The sequence below is a fragment of the Cherax quadricarinatus genome, unplaced genomic scaffold (assembly GCF_038502225.1).
Source record: "Cherax quadricarinatus isolate ZL_2023a unplaced genomic scaffold, ASM3850222v1 Contig200, whole genome shotgun sequence".
NCBI classification, from domain to species: Eukaryota; Metazoa; Arthropoda; class Malacostraca; order Decapoda; family Parastacidae; genus Cherax; species Cherax quadricarinatus.
In genome coordinates, this window is record NW_027195226.1 from 160,023 (window position 1) to 186,517 (window position 26,495).

Genomic DNA, 26,495 nt, shown 5'->3' on the forward strand with positions numbered 1-26,495 from the left:
AGTGACACGTCAGCAGTGTTAATCAGTATACATTGTTAAGGACACGACCACCTTAGGTTCAGGTGTTGCCGGACATTTGCAAGATATTTGCTTCCTGAAGAATATGACATTAAAAACAATACGGCAATATAATTCAGATCTATAATAAAAAATTTTATTGTCTCTTATAATACAGAGCGAAATTAAAGGCGAACAAGAGAAATAAATGGTGAAACAAGTTTTGTGCCAGATGTTGTCAGCCTTGAGTGTTGACGTCTGCGAGTGACAGCTGGAGGCAGCAGCAGCAGCAGTAGTAGTAGTGGTGGTGGTGGTGGTGGTGGTAGTGGACAAGTGTTGGTTGTCTTCCTTACACTACAAGTGTATAAAACTCGGTGGTAGTGGTAATGGTGATATTCGAGTGCTGGTAGTCTCCCATACACCACACACTCGGCAGCAGTGGTGGTGGTAGACGAGTACTGGTAGTCTTCCCTACACTACATACTCTGCAGCAGTAGTGGTAGACAAGTGCTGGTAGTCGTCCCTACACACACACTTAGCAACAGCAGTGGTGGTGGTGGTGGTAATGCTGGTAAACGAGTGCTGGGAGTCTTTCGTTCGTAACACAGCAGCAGTAGTAATGGTGGCAGCCAAGTGCTGGTAGTCTTCCTTCAACCATACACGTATAATATACTTAGAAAATGGACATGGGGGGTGGACGATTAATACGGTTCATGATAGTGGTGCTGGTAGTGGTGCTGATATGGAAGGTATGGGATTACTCTGACCTGCCTGCAGGAGAGCCTCCCCCTAACTTCAAGGTTGGGCAAGCTGTGTCTGCGGCAGCTAAAGCTTCCTTGCAAGAAAAAGGTGAAGCCGAGGGCAAAGTTCAGCTCCTGGCCCCTGCCCCAACCAAGAATGAGGAACTGGTGAGTGATTTATCAGCTAAATTTGCAGAGAGCTTAAGGTTTTCTGCCCTTTAAAGAGGGTACCTTGATGCCAGTGAAGGGTTCTTGATCTAGAGAATTAGAGCTACCCTTCCCCTTAGATTAAATTATCATTATTAACTTTAAATGCTCGGATTTTAGTTTGAATATGCGTTGTAAATTAATCATCACTGAGTTGAGCAGTGGAGTCATTTATATTTTGGATTATGGGATAAAAAGCCATTTTGTAGCCCTCCCTCTTTCCGTAAAGAAATTTTATTCTTATATTTAGAGTTAAAATTTACGTTTGGTTGGATTATTGACTTTTTTTTTTTTTACCATGAATTTTTTTTCATAGGGTCCAAAGTGCAGTCCTAAAGTTGTACTTAAAATTTATGTACCATTGGTGAGGCCTTATTTAGATTATGCTACTCAGTTCTAGTCTCCATATGGTGGCCTGGTGGCTAAAGCTCCCGCTTCACACACGGAGGACCCGGGTTCGATTCCCGGCGGGTGGAAACATTTCGACACGTTTCCTTACACCTATTGTCCTGTTCACCTAGCAGCAAATAGGTACCTGGGTGTTAGTCGACTGGTGTGGGTCGCATCCTGGGGGACAAGATTAAGGACCCCAATGGAAATAAGTTAGACAGTCCTCGATGATGCACTGACTTTCTTGGGTTATCCTGGGTGGCTAACCCTCCGGGGTTAAAAATCCGAACGAAATCTTATCTTATCTTATCTTATAAAGAAATGTAAAGTTGGAATATATCCTTATAAACTTTTATTTATAAATTTTGATATGAAGTGAATTCTATTACTTTCATTGTGAACACCTGTGCACTATTGTCTTTACTTTTGGTATCTAGTGACCAGAAATCCTGTCCTTTTTTTTTTTTTTTTCATTCAGCTTGATCATGATTTACATTTAGTTTGTATGTGCCATAGTTTTCTTTTCACAGGGTTAGACCCTTAAATTTCTTTCACATTAAAGCATTACACTGCAACTGGCACTTTTTGCACTACTACATCAACCTATCCAGATCATCCTGTAACACTAGTTACTTCATGGAAATTACACATTTGACAGCCTATTTTAGTATCTTCTACAAACGTATTCCTTGTGTTAATGTATAGATTGTGAATAACAAAGGGTCCAGTATTATTCCTGTGTTACATCGTTAGTAAAGAGTCCCCATTCTGATTGCTTCCCATTTATGCAAATACTATCATTCAGCTATTCCTTGAACCATGAGATTTTCTCCTCAACATTGTACTGCTACTTTCTTGATCAGTCTTCTATGTGGCACTATCACAAGCCTTACTGAAGTTGTGCTTTACTGCATCAAATACCTTAGTGGGAAGAAGTTAGTAAATTCACAAGGCAGGAATGACCTTTTGTAAAACTGTCATAATACTGTCATTATACTTGATCATAATTCTGTACTGTACATCTTGCAAGGTGGTTTTGAATTACATAATTGATTCCTTTAATTTTTTCACACTTGAGGTGTGCTCATTACTTTGTAAATGGGAATCACCTTTTCCATTTTCCACTTAATTGGTATAATACCCATTTGTAGTGATTTATTGAAGAGACTGGCTAATGGATTGTTAACTTCCTTTTTACATTCCTTTTGAACCCTTGAAAATAGTTTGTCAGGGCTTGCTGATGGTTTTGATACTTATCACTAGGAACTTTGATCATTTATAATTTATTTTTATCCAAAACTCCTTATATAATTACAGTATTGATTTCTGGAATTTTTTTGGTATTCTCTTGTGTAAAAAGGGAAATATAAGTGTTAAAAATGGTGCACTGTTTTGCCACTAGCTGTAAGGTGACCCCGAGTTACATTTAAGTGGGTCTATCTTTTCCTTAATTTTATTCCTACTTGTATACTATACACATATGTATTTGAAAGAATCTCTCTGGGTTGTTCGTTGATTCCCTCAACTTTTACCTCATAAACTCGTTTTTAGCTTTCTTTTTATTAATTTTTTTTGTTCTAATGAATATATTTTTTTCATTTGGTGACCCCTCTTCACCTTTTGTTTGCAGTTTAATGCATTTTTATCCCATTAATTGCTTCATTTCTTTGAGGGCATCTTTTCTTTCTTGTCTTTTAGCAAGTGAAATATAGCATAGAGAAAAAATGGGGAATAGCTTTAGCTGATGGTCCCTGCTTTTCTTTGTACTATACATGTTTTTGTCTTTAGAAAATCAGACTTCAACAAAACGTTGTATTTTTGTTTCCGTCCATGCTCTTCTATAAACTGTTCACCAGTGTCCTGATGCCTTCTGCAGTGAAAGTGTATTTCTTGTGTGCAGTGATATTTAGTACACTATAAAGTGCCTGGCATTCTTTTCATTGTATTTTTTCTCTATACTCTTGATGACCTGTAATCCCTGGTTGTCTTAATCAGAATCACTTCAGTCTTCGTAATCCAGTGACCTATAAAATTAGTGTGGATATTAGTAATGCTAGCAGTTTTAATTGTTGCCTCTCCACAAAAAAAAAATTGAGGGACCTTATAAATGACAACATTAAAATCCATCCTGGACCACTCCCAACTTGCAGCTGGTTGAGGATAGACTAAAACGCAACTATAAGGGTCCTTCCTCTTAAGTACGGGTTTTTTGGTGAATTGTTCCAGCCACAGTATTTGATTTTGTAAGGCTTCACCTATATGACCCTTACGGGTTTAGCATTTGGTTATGCTTATAAAATAATAATGAAGGCCTTGTTTAGATTATGCTGCTGCATTCTTTTCTCCATATTGCAGCATGGATATGAATGCTCTGGAAGGAAAAAAAACTGGCAGGAAATGGCAGAAATCGTACACCAAATCCAGTCATTCCTGGAGTGGAACCACAGTCGATGGCCTCCACTCCAAACCAACAGATACAGATACTAATGCCGGAAAAAAAATCCCCCCCCCAGTACCAACAATACCACCAGTCCGATAACATTCTTCTTTGCAAATATACAGGGTCTAAAGCCAGGAACAAACAACAAAATACCTTTCATCCGTGGACTGCTTGCAGAGGCAAAGGCAATGTTCGCGGCTTTCACTGAGACCCACATAAAGGATCACTTGGACAACGAAATATGGATCCCAGGTTACAACCTATACAGATGTGACAGAGTGAACAGGCAAAAGGGGGGGGGTTGGCCTGTACATTGCAGAGTCACTTGTTTGCACAGAACTGCTTAATGCCTCAAATGACGTAGTGGAAGTTTTAGCAGTAAAGGTCGAGAACCAAAACCTAGTCATTGTGGTAGTCTACAAGCCTCCGGATGCAACATCCCAGCAATTCCAGGAACAGCTGTTAAAAATTAACCACTGTCTGGAAAATCTTCCAGCTCCTGCACCCAACATCTTGCTCCTGGAGGATTTCAACTTAAGGCACCTAAAATAGAGGAATATAGCAAATAATATTGTTGCAGTAATAACACCAGGAGGCAGCTCTGATGAAAACTCACACTCACACGAGCTTTTAAATCTCTGCACAAAATTCAATTTAAACCAGCAAATAATAGAGCCTACTAGACTGGAGAATACACTAGACCTCATCTTCACTAACAATGATGATCTGATAAGAAATGTCACCATATCAAAAACAATATACTCAGATCACAACATAATTGAGGTTCAGACATGTATGCGTGGAGCCCCAGACCGACAAAATGAGACTAGTCACGAGGGAGCATTCACCAAATTCAACTTCAATAACAAAAACATAAAGTGGGACCAAGTAAACCAAATCCTAACCGATATAAGCTGGGAAGATATACTAAGCAACACAGACCCAAACTTATGCCTAGAACAGATTAACTCGGTGGCACTCGATGTATGCACAAGGCTTATTCCTCTAAGAAAAAGGAGGAGTAGATGTAAAATAGAAAGAGACAGGCGCTCCCTTTACAGGCGACGGAAAAGAATAACAGAGCGGCTAAAAGAGGTCAATATATCTGAAATGCGCAGGGAGACACTGGTCAGAGAAATAGCAAGCATCGAACTTAAGCTAAAAGAATCCTTTAGGAGTCAGGAATCGCGGGAAGAACTAAAAGCCATAAATGAAATCGAAAGAAACCCAAAGTATTTCTTCTCCTATGCCAAATCAAAATCGAGAACAACGTCCAGTATTGGGCCCCTACTTAAACAAGATGGGTCCTACACAGATGACAGCAAGGAAATGAGTGAGCTACTCAAGTTCCAATATGACTCAGTTTTTAGCAAGCCGCTAACCAGACTGAGAGTCTAAGATCAAAATGAATTTTTTATGAGAGAGCCACAAAATTTGATTAACACAAGCCTATCCGATGTTATCCTGACGCCAAATGACTTCGAACAGGCGATAAATGACATGCCCATGCACTCTGCCCCAGGGCCAGACTCATGGAACTCTGTGTTCATCAAGAACTGCAAGAAGCCCCTATCACGAGCCTTTTCCATCCTATGGAGAGGGAGCATGGACACGGGGGTCGTCCCTCAGTTACTAAAAACAACAGACATAGCCCCACTCCACAAAGGGGGCAGTAAAGCAACGGCAAAGAACTACAGACCAATAGCACTAACATCCCATATCATAAAAATCTTTGAAAGGGTCCTAAGAAGCAAGATCACCACCCATCTAGAAACCCATCAGTTACACAACCCAGGGCAACATGGGTTTAGAACAGGTCGCTCCTGTCTGTCTCAACTACTGGATCACTACGACAAGGTCCGAAATGCACTAGAAGACAAAAAGAATGCAGATGTAATATATACAGACTTTGCAAAAGCCTTCGACAAGTGTGACCATGGCGTAATAGCGCACAAAATGCGCGCTAAAGGAATAACAGGAAAAGTCGGTCGATGGATCTATAATTTCCTCACTAACAGAACACAGAGAGTAGTCGTCAACAGAGTAAAGTCCGAGGCAGCTACGGTGAAAAGCTCTGTTCCACAAGGCACAGTACTAGCTCCCATCTTGTTCCTCATCCTCATATCCGACATAGACAAGGATGTCAGCCACAGCACCGTGTCTTCCTTTGCAGATGACACCCGAATCTGCATGACAGTGTCTTCCATTGCAGACACTGCAAGGCTCCAGGCGGACATCAACCAAATCTTTCAGTGGGCTGCAGAAAACAATATGAAGTTCAACGATGAGAAATTTCAATTACTCAGATATGGTAAACATGAGGAAATTAAATCTTCATCAGAGTACAAAACAAATTCTGGCCACAAAATAGAGCGAAACACCAACGTCAAAGACCTGGGAGTGATTATGTCAGAGGATCTCACCTTCAAGGACCATAACATTGTATCAATCGCATCTGCTAGAAAAATGACAGGATGGATAATGAGAACCTTCAAAACTAGGGAGGCCAAGCCCATGATGACACTCTTCAGGTCACTTGTTCTATCTAGGCTGGAATATTGCTGCACTCTAACAGCACCTTTCAAGGCAGGTGAAATTGCCGACCTAGAAAATGTACAGAGAACTTTCACGGCGCGCATAACGGAGATAAAACACCTCAATTACTGGGAGCGCTTGAGGTTTCTAAACCTGTATTCCCTGGAACGCAGGAGGGAGAGATACATGATTATATACACCTGGAAAATCCTAGAGGGACTAGTACCGAACTTGCACACGAAAATCACTCACTACGAAAGCAAAAGACTTGGCAGACGATGCACCATCCCCCCAATGAAAAGCAGGGGTGTCACTAGCACGTTAAGAGACCATACAATAAGTGTCAGGGGCCCGAGACTGTTCAACTGCCTCCCAGCACACACAAGGGGGATTACCAACAGACCCCTGGCAGTCTTCAAGCTGGCACTGGACAAGCACCTAAAGTCAGTTCCTGATCAGCCGGGCTGTGGCTCGTACGTTGGTTTGCGTGCAGCCAGCAGCAACAGCCTGGTTGATCAGGCGCTGATCCACCAGGAGGCCTGGTCACAGACCGGGCCGCGGGGGCGTTGACCCCCGAAACTCTCTCCAGGTAAACTCTCCAGGATAATGAAGTTGATCCCATGTATCAAGAACCTTTCCTATGAAGACAAGCTGAAGGCACTTAATTTGCACACCAGAAAGACAAAGGATTGGAAGGAATATGACTGAAGCGTGTAAATAGAAAAATGGAATAGAGGATATAAACATGATGAAAGTATCAAAGCAAGTTAGGACTTGCAACAGTTTATTAAAGCTGGACAAATTTAGATTTAGAAAGGATATCGAAAAGTACTAGTTTGGCAGTAGGTGTAGATTAGTGGAACAAATTCTTAGGTAGTCACTGGGGGGCGAGAACTTTGGTTGGATGGGTAGATTATGAGTGGGTGATTGGAGTTGGACCTGTCTAGCATGTGCCAATAAACCTACTGCAGTGTTCCTTCATTTTTTCTTAAAAGCGCTAGCCACAGCTTTGTATTGTCCAGTGCAGATGATACCAAAATAAGCATGGAAGTCTCACTGGTAGATGACAGGAAAAATTGCAAGCAATAGCATTAAAATTTACCATTGGGAAAATGAAAAGGTAATGCTCAACTGTGACAGTCAAATTGCTGAGATACATAATAAACTGAAAATTTGCACTGGATATAAAACGGGACTACCATCTCGTGTGTTGAAAGAAACATGTATAAGACTTTAATATAATACTAATGGCAGATGATCTATCATTTAAAGAGTGCAAAAAGGCAAATGCAGCTGAAACAAAAAAAAAATAAATAAACTGGATAGTTGGAACTTGCAAAACTAGACAAGGCCACTGGTAACACTAATGTTGTCTCAATTGTTTGTTGCTGAAAGCCCTGTTCCAGGCAGAAGAGAAATAAAAGCCGAAAAAGACTGAAAGCGTTAACTGCCAACATAGTAACGTATTTAAACTGCTGGAGCACCTAAAAATACTTTAAATATTTTCTGGAGCAAAGAATAGATACTTGATTCTGTATACATGGAAGATGTTTAGGTCTTAATATCAAATCCACATACTATTATAATGTACCAGAGAGATATGGGATTGTACCGCAAACAGATGAAGAGCAGGGGTACCATGAACACTACAGAATACTGTCTTCTTTGGTCCATGACTCTTCAGCCTGCTACCAGCAGATATCAGAAACAGTGCTTGAATAAAGAAGTTTTGAAGAAGGAACTGGATCATTACCTCTGCTAAATGTCAGTTCAAATAGGCTATAATGGACATGTGAGCCAGTGTGTTGCCAACAGCAACAGCTAGGTTCAACAGGCAAGCAATAGAAAAGTCTGGCCCCAGGCTAGGGTAGAAAGACTCTAGAAATGGTCCAAGTATATAACAAGGAAGTATTTCCATTTTATGTGGTTGCAGGCCTCGCCTCTCAACTTGTCATCGCTCATGAGCCTTTTGTATCTATTCTTAAAATTTATGTATGGAGTTTGCTTCCACCACTTCTTTATCGAGGTCATTCAGCTTCCCGACCACCCGGAGGCTGAAGTAATATTTCCTGACATTCCTGTGACTCCTATAGCTTCCCACCTCAGACAGCCTATACCTGCCTGCCATATCAATTCCTCAGAGTATTTTGTACGTCTCCCCAGGTCCTTCTGTCCTCCATGGTCGTTAGATTAGTCCTTTAACCTTTCCTTGTAGCTCATATATCTTAGTTCTGAAAATAGTCTTTGTGCATACTTCTTCGCTTTCTCCAGTTTCTTAACATGCTTCCTCAGATATGGGTTCCATACTGGTGCTGTATATTCCAAGATAGGCCTAACATATGTTGTACAAATAAGGCATACTTATGAGTTTTCTTGAATTTTTTAAGTTCTTACCCTTGTAGTGCTTGCTTCCTTTCAGTTCCATAAGAAAGTAGGTGAGACTCCTTCGAAAACTGTCATATAGGGCAGGGTGATGGACTGATTACATCGTCTTCACGTCTCTTCTGCTTCTATCAACTTTTCTGTACTCGACTGAAGAAGCCTACTCTGTAGGCGAAACATATGTGTCTTACCTAACAAACTGTCCGTATTTTATACCATTTTAATATTCAATCCAGCTAGTGCAAACAAACAGGTTTCAAAATTCGCATTCATTTGATAGGATGATAGTACCTCTCCAGATGGTTACTGTCTACCAACTTAATGCTCAGTCCATCAGTCTGTTATAGGTTACATTTTCTTTTTAATCTTAATCGGCTCCATGAGCCATTTAGGCTACTTTTCACATGCACAACTCCAGTTAATGATATTGTAATCTCTAATATATGGATTAAATCTTAAGGTTTTTAAATGCTCAAGCTGTCCTCAAATTTTATCTCGATTTCTTGCATAAGATTTCAGCACGTTTTAAGATTAACGTTATTTAGATTGTTTAGTTAGGTTAAGTTAGATTGTCGTCCATTATCAAAAATTAAGTTAATCTACCAACACTACTAAATGAAATATTACATAAATCTGATAAAAAGTTTTGAAGCGCGATCAGAAAACGAAATCCATGGATTTCGTTTTCCGGTAGCGCTTCTGATTCTGACTGTATATCGCTACGATATAGTCAGAGAATCAGTATAAGGCTGAATTTGTTAACTATTTTATTGTCCCAGCCAGTGAAATATGTACTATTAAAACTGTGAACACCCTCGTGCGCTCACTTCAGAGAGTTGCACTTGTCAGTGTTCGTATATACATCGAGAAATGCAATCTACATATTCCATAATCTCTATGCTCGCAGTGCAAAGTGTAGCAATTTTTCATTACTAACACTGCCCGTGATTTTTTTTCTTTTTTTAAGTTTGGCATCCTTGTAATCGATGTTATTTTGAGGCTGCTTAAGAAAAATGCTGCAGTGTAGTCTAATAGAAGCTGTCTTGAAGCTGGTAAATTGTAGAGGACTTACCGACCAACTTTTTTATCTTGACTAAATATACAGCTGGTGGCCGTGCCAAGGGAAGAGCTTGGGAGGCTTCAGCCCTCAAAGCTCCCTCAGACCCCAAATAAAAATAGAAATAACGCTACCTCAAAAAATCTATCCCCTTTCTAATCAGACAGCCAACCCTTGGCCTCCCTCCCTCTCCCTTTATCTATTAAACCATTATTAAATACCTAAAAATGTATGTTTATATCATAAATTGTACTACATGTACTTGTAATACTGTTATCAGTTTCGTCTACATTAAACTGAAAACTTTACTACCTCATTAATAATCAAGTAAAATATTGAATACTTGAAATTTGCCACTCTTTACCTGTCTAGACTTAAGTACGTATTAGGTTAAGTCTGCCCGAAATGCCCCGGCATGATAGTGACTCTTTGTACCAATCAAATTATGAAATGTAAACACACATTGTAACCTTTGCAAAGAAATAAACTTTTTATTTTTTTGCTTTGTGTAGAAATTCTGACTCAGCCCCAGTTTTCGTGGGGATACCAGTATCTATGGGACTACAGTACGTCTTTTGCTATTTTTTTATTGTAATTTGGGTAAACGTAATTACAGGTAAATTTAGTTTAACTAGCCTAACGTAGAATAATGAAGTTTTATAGATGCATAAATCTAAATCACATAAAGGAACTGCATTGCGTGCGAAAATTATCATCCTGACTGACCTTTGTCTTAAAACTTCATACTGTGCCACGACTTGTTCTGATTTTTCCAGGCTATTACTACTACTATTAAGCCTGGTAAGCTATGTCTCGGATCAACAGAATCACTAAATCCCATCCCTGGCAACACCCCCCCCCCCACTCTTCATAGATCTAAACTTACTCCCTGTTCAGTACATCCACACTTACTACTGTGAAATCTACATCTACAGGACCTTAAATTCCAATATTAACCTTGACCTAAAACGCTTTCTTGATAGTTGTGACAGAACCCACAGGCACAACACCAGACACAAACATCTCTATGACATTCCCCGTGTCCGACTAAACCTTTACAAAAATTCAATGTATGTCAAAGGCCCTAAAATTTGGAACACCCTACCTGAAAATTCCAAAACTGCAGACACATTCATCACCTTCAAAACTACCATCAGAAAACATCTTATCTCCCTGATACACCCTGTCAACTGGTGGTTCACACTTACACTCACTCACCCATTTGACCATAAACAGAAATATCAATCTCAATCTCAAAATAATGAATCTTAACTAGTCAAAAGTTGGCCTGTGATACTCCAATACTGAAACTATGTATAGTGCCAAAACAAAAGCATTCACATTGCTAAACTCACAACTAGTATTTAGTCACTTAGCCATAATACCAACTTATCTCATAATTCTGTAACATTTTAAACCTAAGATTTAATATAAGTCTGCCCGAAATGCTTAGCCATGCTAGGCGTTCTAGTGGTACACTCTGTAATTATTATTTTACTACATGTAAACCACACAATAACCAAATTCTGTAAACTCAGCATTGTAATACTTATAGAGAATAAAGTTTGAATTTGAATGATCTAAGCTGGTGACCTCTCAATCTTGCTGTGCCCCTGAGGTACGTACTGCTACGTGGAGTCGCTCCTCTTCCTCCTCACCCATTCAGGTTCTATATTGTCTCAACGCCATTGTCACGCAGTACATCTCTGTTTATAGTGTAGCGCAGAGTAAATTAAGCATGACAAAACGTGGAATCTGATTTTAACTATGTTAAACTGATTGGAAATAAGAGGAAAGCTTGCGGGAGTTGCACCGACTCAACACGTGGCGGGTTGGTATCACCAGGTTAAATGGGAATTGAGCTTTGATTTCTATTATTATTATTATTATTATATATCGATATGTAATAATCCCGTGAAACATTCGGAAAGGCTGACGTAATTTGCAACTCTGTGAATGAATTCAATGGTACTCGTGTTCAATAACTACAGCTTAATTAATTAGGCTACTTGGTAACTGCAGTCGGTACGTGGTACGGGTGGGACCTTCAAAACTGTCAAGACTCCAAGGAAGTATCAGAATATTTCTGGCTCAAGAGGAGAGTATTTCTGACAGATATTTAAAGGGAATAATAATGCTCCAATTTTGTGAGAATTAAGGAGTTTGAAAGTGTTGACAAGTTTGTACCATAAATATCCATTTCTTATCCCTCGTATGACAAAATTAGATTGACTAACAAAGGTTAATTAAAAGCACATGCGTAAACTGTTTACCTACACTATGAGTGATAATCTTATACATGTATCTGGTGTGCATCTGTCGGGCCTGGCTCAAAATGAAACTAAAACAAATTCAGCTGCTCACACAAAACCAAAGCACTTGACAACGTCATTAATCCCTTCATCCAGTAAAATTTTAAAAACAAAATTCCGTGGAACAGAATTAATGGAAAGAGCAGTTGAAAATGCAGCAGTTAAGGCATCGGGGAATGATGGTAAAATAGTGGCGTTGGATTTGTTCGTGAGAATACCTAACTCTAGGCGTAGGGAGATCCGTGAAAGTTATTTTTGTGTGTGTCAACCGGCGTGGACGACGCTGCTACTGTGTATGGTAATAACACTCGTTCTTATCAACGACATAAGCATTTACACTGATATTAACTACAGGGAACGCCGAGAAGCCTACATGCAAGATGCTACTCTCTCCACCAGTAACGTAAGCACTTTGTCAGTTGTAATAGTAGGTTCCAGTGGCGTAGTGCCGACAGTGAAGACAATACATGTAGAACAAGAGTTTATTAGGACAATGACCCCTCAAGGAAGGTTCCTTGATGTTGGTGAGGGGCTCTTGATTTAGGGAATTGGATCTGTGCTCCAGTTCCCCGAATTAAGCCTGAATGCCTTCCACATATCCCCCCCCCAGGCGCTGTATAATCCTCCGGGTTTAGCGCTTCCCCCTTGATTATAATAATAATAATAATATTAGGACAATGTTGTGCTTTGTGAAGCGCTTCGTCTAGTAAAGTTTTACTCGGTGAAATAGTCCAATAAAAGTTTGTTCCTCAACTTAATCTTTTCTTCACTTTTAATATTGGTTCATGAAAATGCTGAATGTAAATGCTCAGCTAAATATCACTTTTTATTGAAAAAAGGCTGTATGACCCTTGTGGGTTTAGCGCTTAGTTATGATTGTTAATAGTAATGAAAACACTAAAAAAAAAAAATAATGGTTTTATGAGTTATATTTAGGGAAAACGCTAAGCCCGCGGGATTAACAAATAGTGCAAATGTCATATCAAGATAGTTTAATATTAGTAAAAATCTTTATACAATCCTAGAAGCCATTTGCCAATATACTGTTAATTTGACAGTTTGGAAGGTTACCTAAAGACTATTTCAAGGGGTTACCGCCCCTGTGTCCCAGCCTGAAGTGGGATTAAAAAGAAGTTATCGGAACTTCTCGGTAGGAAGTCTTCAGGACAAATTAAAAGAAACGCATATAGGTGTCCAGGTTCTCGATTTTCTGATTCCCTTCACACACTTCTGTGAATTCATCTGATTATCTGTTATATTATGTCTCTCCATAGTCTTCATCCCTTGTAGTGTTAATACTTTTCCCAACATGCATGCAATAGAAGTTTTGATACCTTAGTTCTGTCATAAATAATTCCGTTTTGATGTGTATAGTGTTGTATTTACGTTAATTGCCAGCATAAAATTTTATATCATAGCTACACATCTTGAACATACATACTACAGCTCATGTATGCTCCGCTCTTTCATGGAAGTCATTGCATATTCTATACAATTCTTACAAAATGTGATATTCAATTTCATATTTGACAGCTGCAGAAGGGTAGTTGCATAATATCAAATATAAGTGGTTTTTTTTTTATGCATCTGAAATTGTCAGTTGATAGATCTGTGATGGTATGAGTCTGCTTTCACAGCATAAATATAGAAACTGTGATATTACATGATGGTAGAAACCTTTTTGCAGGTTGATCAAAGTATAGTTGCAAGAACGTAGTACTTACAAAACTTGATAGCATTGGGAAGGAGTGTAATTACTTTGCTAAGATCCGATCCTTTCACTATTTTTTAGCAGCAAGTGTGAATGCAAATAAAGTAATATATATTGTGCTTATTAGTGTGATGGATCATCTTTGCTATTTATGATAATCATCCCCACCACAGCTACTGTGGAAAATTGCATTTATCTGTATGTATCATTATGTACATAACAAATGAACATAGATAATTATTATTTATCAGTTAGACAAGTAGGAATTTGGGACACCTAGGTCGCAAAAATGTCCTCCTTCGATACCTACCACTGTCATATCCACAACTTGCTCTGGACCTATAAATTAAATGAAATATACATACACCAGGAATACTGGTAAATATATAAATTTGTGGACTGTATATTAAAAATAATAAATGGTTGTATATATACACAATTACATAACAGAAGGAAAATATATCTTAATATCACTCACCAATTTGACTGGAGATTAATGTGTATCATACTCAGAAAACCTCACTCTAACTAAATCTATGAAAATAATGCTGGCCAGAATTACACACAAATCTAGAGAGCTTATCTGAGGTTCCTGGAGAGGTCTTGTCCAGTCGCCTGATATCTCAAGTTATGTAGGAATGCATGTCCAACAATTTTGCCTCCTATTTGAGAGGTGTCAGCCCAATTTTAACCTCTAGAGCACGAAAATTCCTTCCCATTACACTAACGTTGTATCCAATTCAAAACCAAGATGGCGAGTCTCGTCTGCGCAGACGCAGGCTTTCTGTTTTCTATGACATAAATATTATTAAATACAGTATGGCCATCTATTTACATATAAATACTGAATTTCTGGAAAATATATACAGTATTTTCCACACTGCGGCCGGCCGGAGTTCGTTGCTAAACGATTCAAATTACTCCTTCCTTTAGGAGATGATTCCAGTCAGTTCTGGCTTGAGTGGCTGTTCTCCTAGTAGGTCTTACTACGATTTCATCTTCCGGCATCACTTGGTCTGCGTTATCTTCCATATCACTCGTGTCACTTTCCCTCAGATTTTCATTTAAGTTTGATTGAACACCTAATTCCAAGGGAATCAATTTATTAATTGTGCGTAAACTTTCCTGGCCACGACACAACACTTTGACATTCCTGACAACACCTTGTGCATCTGGGTACAATGTCAATACTTTGCCCAGAGGTCACAATGTTCGATGTTGTTCAGTGTCAATTAACACAATGTCACCTGGTTGAATGGTCTGTCGATTTATTGCCTCTGTCGCACCATAAAAGTGTTCATGTAGTGTAAGAAGATATTCCTTACGCCACACATTAGACCAATGATCAATTACTTTATTTAACATTTTAAATTTATTACACAGCACTGCCGCATTATATCAGTGGATAAAGAAGGACAAACAATTGGAGCGGTGGTCACAGTAATTTCAACAGGAGCAATATACGCCTTTTGTACAGGCCAATTAGCTTTATTTACCAGCCAGCTCGGTCCTTTAAACCATGATACAGCATTTACAAATTTAGCATAAGGTAAACCTCGAGACAAGAAATCAGCTGGATTCTCCTCACCAGGTATATGATTAAATGTTAACATATGCTGACCCAAACTATTATACTTCTCTTGCATCTGATTAATTTCAGCGACTCTGTTTTGTACGTACACAATTTTACTGTTTCCACTACGAATCCATTGTAAGGATACCTCATTATCAGACCAAATTACAGTGTCGCTAATATTTATCTCATGCAACTTATTTCTTATATAATTAGCTAATTTGACACCTACATAAATGGCTGTTAATTCCAACTGAGGTAAGGTATGTGATTTAATTGGAGACACTTTAGCCTTAGACATAACAAGAGAAATAACACTATTACACTGAAGGTAAGCAACTGATCCATATGCCAATTTTGAAGCATCACAAAAAAATGTGGAGTACATTTTTCCCATTTGGACTGGATGTAGCACCAAATAATACGCTCCTAAAGTGAAAGGTTTTCAGAGGGCTAAGTGGGCCATTAGGATTCTCAGGCCATAAGAAGCGGGTACAATCCCGGTCAGCCTCTTGTAAACCCACTCTTAGGAAAGCTTTACTTATGTCAGCCGTAAAGGCATAATTCTTTACTCTGAAATTTAATAAGATATCTCCTAATTTTTCCGTCAACGATGGACCTGTCATCAAACAGTCATTTAAACTAGGTACATTTTTGTTACTCCTGGCACTACAATTAAACACAATCCTCAAAGGAGTGGTCTTAGAATCCTTCTTCACTCCGTGATGTGGCAAATAGTGACCATAAATTTTGGCTTGCTCAGGAGGTACCTCTTCTTTAAATTTATTAACTGCTCAGCAATTATATCATTATAGGCAGTTAACAATTCTGGTGTCTTACTCAGTTCGCGGAGCTGAGCCTTTAATTGTCCATATGCCATTCTGTAATTAGTGTTCAATTCTGGATGGTTCAGTCTCCACGGAAGTCATACCCAGTATTGTCCAGATTCAAATTTTACATCTCTCAGGTATTGTTCTTGAGTAAAAGAATCGTCTGGACTTTCTTCATTTACATTTATTCCAATGCTGTCTAATTCCCACAATTTATGCACTGGGTCAACACCATCCTCTATGAAAGAATTATACTGGGGCACGATTTCATGAGTAAGACACACAGTTATGGTATTTGTAGTTTCCTCTAGTCATGAATTATTATTACGAGGAATCCTACCATACATTACATGGCCTCCTGCAGTCTTCAAAAGGGTGACACCACATTTCTTTACCATACCCTTTACAAAGGAGGCATAATAGTCACTACCTATCAAAATGTTTATATTGGACCTACAGAATCATCACTTACACCAGAAGGTGCTAAATTTACATTATGTGAGAGTCTTTCTGTAGCTGTACTAAGTCCTACCGTAGATATTTTCTCTGGAAGTCTATCTACAATTACTGCATTAACATGTTTTTTCTCGTTGCCCAACCTGACAGTTACATAAACAGTGTCATACAATTGAGCCCTTTTATCCGAGAGAAAACCAGATAATTTTAACCCTTTGACTGTTTTCGACGTATAAATACGTCTTACGAGCCAATGTTTCTGACGTATATATACTCAATAATTCTAGCGGCTTCAAATCAAGTGGGAGAAAGCTGGTAGGCCCACATGTGAGAGAATGGGTCAGTGTGCACCACATAAAAAAAATCCTGCAGCACACATTGCGTAATGAGAAAAAAAAAAACTGATCGTTTTTTTGGAATAAAACGCCGACTTTGAGGTGTATTTTCGTATAGTATTTATCGTTGTATTCGCGTTTTCATGGTCTTAGGTGATAAAATGGAAAACATATTACAGAAGTAGAGATGATTTTCATTACTTTTACGATGAAAACGACCTTGAAACTGAGCTCAAAGTAGCGGAAATGTTCGATTTTTACCAATGTTCAAGAGTACATAAATCACACCACACGTCCAATACACGTCAACTGGGGAGTCTAATATTCTTTCACTAGTGCACTGATATTATTTATACCATTTTTACAATAATGCAGTCGTCTGCATAACAGTAAATTTTGTATTTTTTTGTATGAATAAAAAATCAAAATAGAAAGCAATAATAATATAAGAGGGGCCTAGAGATGTGACTAATGAACAGAGCATATGTTATTTTAGTGCCACGAATGTCTACCTTGTTTATTCTGGACCCTATTTTGAAATTGGCATCTTTTTTATTTTGCGTGAAATTGGCCAAATTGCCAATTTCTGACCACCATATTGGGTAGTCCAAATTAGTAAATGGGAGATTTCTTGTACTCAGCTGATAGATAAAATGGAGTTCTAAAGAAATAGCTATGAGTTTGGTCAACTGGAACAATGGAATTGGCTGAAAATTGGGCTCAAATTCGGCGAAATCGCCGATACGCATATGTCGCCGAGACCGCTAACTTTGCGGGAGCATAATTCCACGAGTTTTCGACCAAATTTCGAACTTTTGGTGTCATTACCATCGGGAAAAGATTCTCTATCATTTCATAAGAAAAAATAATTTTTTTTTTTTTTTTCAAAAATTGAGCGACATAGAATGACAGTTTCAGAGAGGGGCCTGAAACAGTCAAAGGGTTAAAGTTGTGGGATCTCCCATCTGTACTTTCATACCATCAAGACATTTACGTTTTATGAAAGTACGCTGGGATCCCTGGTCTAATAATGCAGTTACATTTTTTGATTTATGCCTTTTATCATCAATTTTTACCTGTAACACAGGCAAGGCTACTTCAGTAAAACCATCATTATTAACATTAGCAGCAATTTTTACATTAGCCACTGTTGTCAGGATTGTCAACATTATCATTATTATCAACATTATCATATAGACCTTTACACATGACTATATGGTGTCTTCCTTTGTGACATTGATAACAGAAGTTTAATTTGGCATAACAATCCTTTACATTGTGATTACCTAAACACCTGATACATCTGTCAAGTTCCTCCAATCTTTCAACTTTATCATTCCATGAATTGTATACATTGCAATTCTTAGAAGAATGAGTACCCTTGCAGAAAATACAATATCTCTCTTCTTTGGCTGGTTTCTTATTAACTGGGCTACTCTTAGGAGGATATTTATTCCTCTTACCTTGTGGAGAATCATTATTTCTGATTCCTGTTAATTGATATGCATCTATGCAACTCTTTTTAGGAAATGAATTTTGATTATTACCATTGGGATAATTTTTTCCTTTGTGAAACTTGACAGATACCTCAGAGTTATTATGTGTTGCATCTTTAAAATGAGTTAGTTGGCTGGTCTGCAACTGCACAATTAATTCTTGTAGACCTAGTCTTATTTCCTCCAGACCAAAATAACCCTTGTGATATTTATTCGAGATCCATTCAAGTGTTTTACAATTTAATTTATTCTGTACCATGGCACTCAATAACCAGTCTGATTCCTTCAGATTATATTTATTACTTGAAGTTTTGAGAGTGCTCTCCAGTTTAACTCTAAACTGCTGTAAACCTTTGCAAGTGTGATCTGGAGATTTTAAATTAACAATGATATTCACTAGATCCAACCTACTTTGTTCTATATTACCATAAGTGACTTTCAAAAAGTCAACTGCTTCCTTGTAAGAGTCGTCTACATTGGGAAAGGCTTGTATCAGTATGTAAGCATCTCCTCTTACCTGTCCTTTGAGGTAAAATAATTTAGTTACACAGGCTAGGTCACTCCTGTCATGCACAGCTGCTTTAGAAATTGACCAAAATTCCTCCCAATTTTCACCAGGATTAAATACACGTAAACATAGTTCTGGGAGTTTTGGCAAAGACATATTATTTGTTGGAGCAGACTGATTAACTGCCTAGTTTACACATTTTAATTTATTCAAGGCCTGACTTTTACAAGAAAGAATCTTTTCCTCTAATTCATAATACTGATTAATCATGAGATCTATTTCAGTCTCATCTACACAGTTTACTAATAAATCTCCTTCATATTTGTTGTAATATAATTTGTATGAATCATATCTATTCCCTAAAGCATCTAAATACAATTTTAAATCATCAGTATTCACAGTTTCTTGATTCATTAATTCCAAGCACTTATTATATGCCTTGGTTACATGAACTTTCCTAGCCTGTAGTGATGCTTTCTTTACTCTATATTCCATATGCTTGTCTTCTACATCAATTTCCTCATTTTCAGCCATGATGCAATGTATTAAATTCAACTTAATTAATAACACTGATTACAACTTACCTTTGAATAAATCCTAGCTACTTGAGCTTAGCAATTACATGCAAGAAAATAATATAAACTCCAAATGTACATTAATACAAACAAACCTTTAGCCAGACTTGGCTTATCAAAATTAATATTATACAAATTAATAAATCCTTGCCAGAATTTGGCATAGCAAGATTAATATTATACACATTAATATAATTAGCAACACTTGGCTTATCAATTACACATACACTGATATAAATCTTGGCCAGAATTGTCTTATCAAATTAGTATTATACAAATACATTAACATAAATCCTAGCCACTTTGGCTTTGCAAAATTAATATTATACACATTAATATAATTAGTTACCCTTGACTTACCAAATTGATATTGTAATAATTATAATCCACTACACATTAAGTAAATTTGTGGACTTAACATCCCCCTCCTTCTGTCATTTCACATATAATTATTAAGTAATTAACCAATTAATGACTTCACTAATTACCTCCGGTTCAAGAAGGACCAACGGGCAAAATTAAATTGTGGAAAATTGCATTCATCTGTATGTATCATTATGTACATAACAATAAATGAACATAGCTAATTATTATTTATCAGTTAGACAAGTAGGAATTTGGGACACCTAGGTCGCAAAAATGTCCCCCTTCGATACCTACAACTGTCATATCCACAAGTTGCTCTGGACCTATTAATTAAATGAAATATACATACACCAGGAATACTGGTAAATATGTAAATTTGTGGACTGTATATTAAAAATAATAAATGGTTATATATATATACACAATTACATAACAGAAGGAAAATATATCTTAATATCACTCACCAATTTGACTGGAGATTAATGTGTATCATACTCAGAAAACCTCACTCTAACTAAATCTATGAAAATAATGCTGGCCAGAATTACACACAAATCTAGAGAGCTTATCTGAGGTTCCTGGAGAGGTCTTGTCCAGTCGCCTGATATCTCAAGTTATGCAGGAATGCATGTCCAACAATTTCGCCTCCTATTTGAGAGGTGTCAGCCCAATTTTAACCTCTAGAGCACGAAAATTCCTTCCCATTACACTAATGTTGTATCCAATTCAAAACCAAGATGGCGAGTCTCGTCTGCGCAGACGCAGGCTTTCCGTTTTCTATGACATAAGTATTAAATACAGTATGGCCATCTATTTACATATAAATACTGAATTTCTGGAAAATATATACAGTATTTTCCACAGCTATCATTACTATTGTAGCATAACTATTAATGATTATTATGCCTTGTTTCATCTCGCAGGAAGTGACTGTGTACCCGTTTCTACATGTGGAAGTATATTACGAAGCGCTCTGTCCTGACAGTCGTTATTTTATTATGAAACAACTTACCCCAGCCTATGAAAACCTTCATGAAATCATGAAGGTGGCACTCATTCCCTATGGTAAAGCAAGGGTAAGGAATGCAGAGTTGTTCTATGTATTCATCCTATTTATTTCTCAGGTTGATGAATAAGATATTTGTTGTACATGTCTTCATCACCTTTGAGCCTAATGTTTTACTTGTATATGGTAATAAATACTTACCATTACACTTTGAAGACCCTCAGCTTTGAGGCTTGTTTCAATGGTGTCAACATGTGTTGTAGTTGGTTGATGTCACCTGTGATATTTGGCAACGGGGAAAATAAGTGTTGTGCGGTGCAAATTTTGGTAGTAGTTTAATGTGTGACTATTAGTCAGTTTTTTGGAGACCACAGAAGAACTTGATAAAAGCAATTACAAAACCATTACATTTAACATTAAATGGTAGCATGATAATAACCCAATATTTTTGTTGTGCAGATTACAACTGGCTTAGAGAACACCTGTCATATGCAGTGTGTAATAAAGAGAACTACATTATTATTACATTGTTTTAATGGTATACAAGCTGCCTAATGAATATATATTTCTTAGAGAAGTAAGATCTAATAAGTGACCCAAAATGGATGAATAGGAAACCAATAGGAGATATAATTAGAAGCCACCTCTGAGCATAATTTCATTGTCTCAACAGATTCACAAAGGGCCGATCATACCTAACAAATTTAGTGACCTTCTTTAGTAAGGCATTTGAGGTGGTAGACCATGGTGAAGAATAGTGTTTATATTTCAGTAAGGCTTGTGGTAGTCCCACGCAGAAGACTTAAAGAAGGTAGCAGCACTTGGTATAGGTGAAAATGGTCTCTCATATCAAATCAAATCAAGTTTTTTTTCTATATAGATTACAATGTGGGGTTTACATATTATAGGATATTGTGTGGTTTACATATTATATAAAACTAATTACAGAGAGGGGTCACTATCACACCTAGCATCACTAGGCATTTCGGGCAGACTGAGATTAATTCAAAACTCTATATTGGTACAGATTAAGGAGCATGTATTAAGGCTAAGTAACTGCATTAGTTCGTAAATTTAGCAGTGTGAAAGGTTTTGCTTTGGTACAATACATAGTTTCTATTGAAGCTTCTATATTGGAGTATCACAGGCAAACTTACAACTAGTTAAGATTCATTAGGTTTATAGTCAATTGAGTGAGTGTAGGTGCAAATTGTTGGGTATCACAGATATCGAAGGGAGGTCTAGGTTGTTTTTTGTGTGTATGATACAAGAGAATAGGCGGTTTTCACGCAGTTAGCTGACGGTGGGGTGTGTCAGGTAGAGTGCTCCAGATTTTAGGCCCTTTTATGTACATGGAATTTTTGTATAGGTTTAGCCAGACACTGGGAATGTCAGAGGGATGTTGTGTCTGGTGTTATGCCTGTGGGTCCTGTCACAACTATAAAGAAAGTGTTTTAGGTCAGGGTTAATGTTGGAATTTCAGGTTCTGTAAATGTAGGTTGCACAGTAGTAAGCGTGGATGTTCTGAACAGTGAGTAAGTTTAGATCTATGAAGAGTGGGGGGGGATGTTGCCTGGGATTGGATTGCATGATTATTTTTATTGGCTTTTTGTTGGGTTGTTATTGGCTTTAGGTGTGTTGCTGCAGTTGATCCTCAAGCACAAATAGTATAGGTGAGGTAGGGATAAATGAGTGAATGGTATAGTGTGAGAAGGGCAGACTGTGGCACGTAGTAACGTATCTTGGGGAGGATCCCAACCATTTTGGATACTTTTTTTTTGTTTTTGTGTGTTGGATATGGGTGCTGAAATTCAGGTTGCTGTCGAGGTGCAGGCCTAGGAATTTGCCCTCATTATGTCTGGCAATAAGAGTGTTGCCAATCTTAATGTTAAGTTGTGCAACACCTGCTCTGTTACCAAACATAATATAGAAGGTTTTGTCAGTGTTAAGTGTAAGTTTATTGGTTGTCATCCAAGTAGATATTTTGAGTAGCTTATCATTAACAGTGGTGTTGAGGGTGGCAAGATTTGGGTGGGAGATGACGTAAGTCGTGGCATCAGCAAAGAGAATGGGTTTCAGATGTTGCTATGCGTTGGGAAGATCATTGATGTACAAGAGGAAGAACAGGGGACCAAGGACACTTCCCTGTGGTACTCCAGTATCAAGTGATCATGTTGATGAGGTTGTCTTTAATGGTGACATACTGATAACTATTAGTAAGGTAGGATTTGAAATATGCAAGTGCATGGCCTCTTATACCATAATGGTCAAGTTTGTGGAGTAGGATGCCATGATCTACTGTGTCAAAAGCTTTTCTTAGGTCAGTAAAAAGCCCTAATGGATATTCCTTATTTTCCAGTGCTGTGTAAAACAGATCTAGTATTTTTACAATTGCATCATTAGTGTTTTTATTTTTTCTGAAGCCAAATTGGCAGGGGTTGATTGAGTGTTTTGTGCTGTTATAAACGAATATGATCTCTTGTACACAAGTTTCTTGAAGATTTTGGATAGCAGTGATAAGTTTGATATTGGCCTATAGTTGTTTACATCTGTGGGGTCACCACCTTTATGCATTGATAGAGGTATGACTGACAAATAGGCAGCAAAGATTTTGCTGCCTACAATTTCTAGCTTTATATATGCCTTGATATTTACACCATACATTATCTGTTATCCCCAACATTGTCTTGAAAATTCTAGAATAAAGTCCTCTGCTATATTGTTTATACATAAAATGGCCATATTGTGAAATACCTACAGTATATGTTGCCTCCCATAATTGATCTTGCATACTTAGTCATCTGTGGATTTAGTACTTTTTGTCAATAGCTGTTCTTTAATTTTCATATCACTAGCCAAACATCATTGTGAGGGTAATATTTTTTTTTGTCACTTATTTAATAAAATGCATTATGAAGTTCTTCAGAGGAAATACTGTTAAATTTAATTAAATACTATTGCTAAAGAGATATACATTTTTTATTTTTTTATTTTTTACAATGGCAGTCTTCCAATGAGGCAGGGCGACCCAAAAAAGAGGAAACGTAGTTTTTCTTTATACATTCAGTAATTTATACAGAAGGGGTTACTAGCTCCTTCCTCCCAACATTTTAGTCACCTCATAAGACACACACAGCTTACAATGTACTTAATTTGTTAATGATGTTTTATAATTGCAGACCATTGAAAAGGATGGAAAGCTGAGTTTTGAGTGCCAACATGGACCATTAGAGTGTAAAGCAAACATGGTTCATGCATGTGTTACAAATGTGGTTAAGGATGAGGGAAAGCAGCTAGCTATCATTCACTGCATGATAGACAAAAATGATGTGCCCATGAAAGTTGGGCAGAAGGTAAGTTTGCTCATGAAATTTGTCCAGTATTTCATTTACTTTTCTTACATAGGTTCTTAAGGATAGTTGTAAATTTCATGTATAGCACATACATATAAATACATTGAATATTATGCAAAAGATATTCATATCTTCTGCAGTCTTTTATAAAGTAACTGAGGCTGTAGAATAACATAACATTCTGTACATTTTATATTTACTCGTAAATCTACTACTACTTCTTGATCTGCTAGTCAGGGTCCCTTTACATTTATTGAGTTGTCTCCGAGTGTACTAGTTGCATTTTGCACCATCTACCAACCTTATATTCATTGGGAGTAATTTCATTACTCAAATTGAGGATCAATCCCAAAATTTTATAGGAGTAAATTATGATATACAGTATCTCTTGTATTCCAAGGAGTACAGTTTGAGGGACTTAAAGCATTCTCACTAATTTAGGTGCTTGACTGAATTTCTATGGGAGTGAAGGTTCTTTGCATTCTCTAGCTCTGCAATTTTGCTTTCTTCGGGAGAATAAGTAACTTGAATATCCTCATGGGCTTGGCATGTCTTTTTGAAGGTTCAAGTTATCCATCCTATCATTTTCCTTAAAGCTGTGATAACATTGTTTGATCCTTGAATGTGAATCTTCTATTATTATCACTCCTATGTTTATCAAATCAAATTTCCACTGAGTGATTAGTTTTATATTGTTCCATTTTATTTCCTCAAGTTTTCCATAGCTGAGTAACTGAAATTTATCCTCATTGAATGTTATGTTTTCAGTGGCCCACTGAAAGACTTGGGTTATGTATATCATGTTACTTGGTGATCTCAGTTTACGAGGATGTGTGGCCTCAGACTGAGAATCGAGTGTAGAAGAAACCAGGAAGTCAGTCACATGCATGAAGTAAAATTGTATGTCTGCTGACAGAGAGCCCATCTTTCAATATGTGCTGGTTGTCCTGACTTTGGCTTATTGAAGATGGTCACTCACTTTAAAGCTAATAAGTAAAATGTTGAGATTGTGCCAGCCACAGCATGGGGCTAAGATGTAGTTTGAACCGTGCTCTTCTCCACACACACATGTAGTTGCTGGAATCAAGTCATGGCTCCTGGTCCCACCTCTCAACTCATTGCCTTGTGGGCCCTATCTTACCTGTTCTTAAAACTATGTATGGAATCTGCCTCCACCTCTTCATCAAAGTTATTCTACTTCCCGACTACCAGAACTCATGAAAAACTTCCTGATGACTCGACTCAAGAAATCGTAATGACACGATTGCAAATAAACCATACCCCCGGCCGGGATTGAACCCGCGGTCATAGTCTCAAAACTCCAGCCCGTCGCGTTAGCCACTAGACCAGCTAGCCACAATAAGATTCATCCAACTAGGTATATTTCTACACCATAGGAAAGTTAGCACAGGCACCTCTGTGACCACAAATGCAAGTTTTTACAGACGAATCTCCAGCTAGCGTGGCCATGACAAACTCTAGCTCAAGTCCCTTCACTGCCGTCAACATGACTCAAGAAATCGTAATGACACGATTGCACTCTATGACTGCGGGTTCAGTCCCGGCCGGGGGTATGGTTTATTTGCAATCGTGTCATTACGATTTCTTGAGTCATGTTGACGGCAGTGAAGGGACTTGAGCTAGAGTTTGTCACGGCCACGCTAGCTGGAGATTCGTCTGTAAAAACTTGCATTTGTGGTCACAGAGGTGCCTGTGCTAACTTTCCTATGGTGTAGAAATATACCTAGTTGGATGAATCTTATTGTGGCTAGCTGGTCTAGTGGCTAACGCGACGGGCTGGAGTTTTGAGACTCTATGACCGCGGGTTCAATCCCGGCCGGGGGTGTGGTTTAACTTCCTGATATTCCTGTGACTCATCTGTCTAACTTCCAGCTGTGCCCCCAAGCACCTGTTTCCTGCTTCTTGAACAACCTGTCTTTGTCTGTCCTATAAATTCCTCTGAGTATTTTGTATGTTATGTCTCCCCTGGTTGTTCTGTTCTCTAGGGTTGTTAGCTATAATTCCTTTAGCCTCTCTTCATAGCTCATACCCCTTTAGCTCAGGAACTAGTTTCACTGCAAACATCCAAGACAGCACCACGCCTCCTATTCGTCGATTGGCTCGTCGTGGCGGCGCAAATATCATTCCTTTGCCTCCACTCGCCACTACACAAATGGACCAATCAGAAGCCACGATTCCACCACAGTCTTCTATACACTCTGTAGC

At 38.0% G+C, this 26,495-nt stretch overlaps 1 protein-coding gene across 2 annotated transcripts in view; it reads left to right on the forward strand.

Annotated features, from left to right (window-relative positions):
* Positions 1–314: 314 nt before the first annotated feature.
* The window catches only part of LOC128700055 (gamma-interferon-inducible lysosomal thiol reductase), a 36,896-nt gene continuing 10,715 nt past the window's right edge, over positions 315–26,495 (forward strand). Inside the window, exons 1-3 of one of the 2 annotated variants that reach the window (XM_053793005.2) lie at positions 315–905; positions 20,834–20,986; positions 24,096–24,269. In XM_053793005.2, the coding sequence (XP_053648980.1) occupies positions 678–905; positions 20,834–20,986; positions 24,096–24,269 (555 nt within the window). In that variant the 5' untranslated portion in view covers positions 315–677. Of the gene's footprint in view, positions 906–12,013; positions 12,464–20,833; positions 20,987–24,095; positions 24,270–26,495 lie in introns of those variants that run through there. The other variant, XM_053793003.2, reaches the window with a different exon arrangement.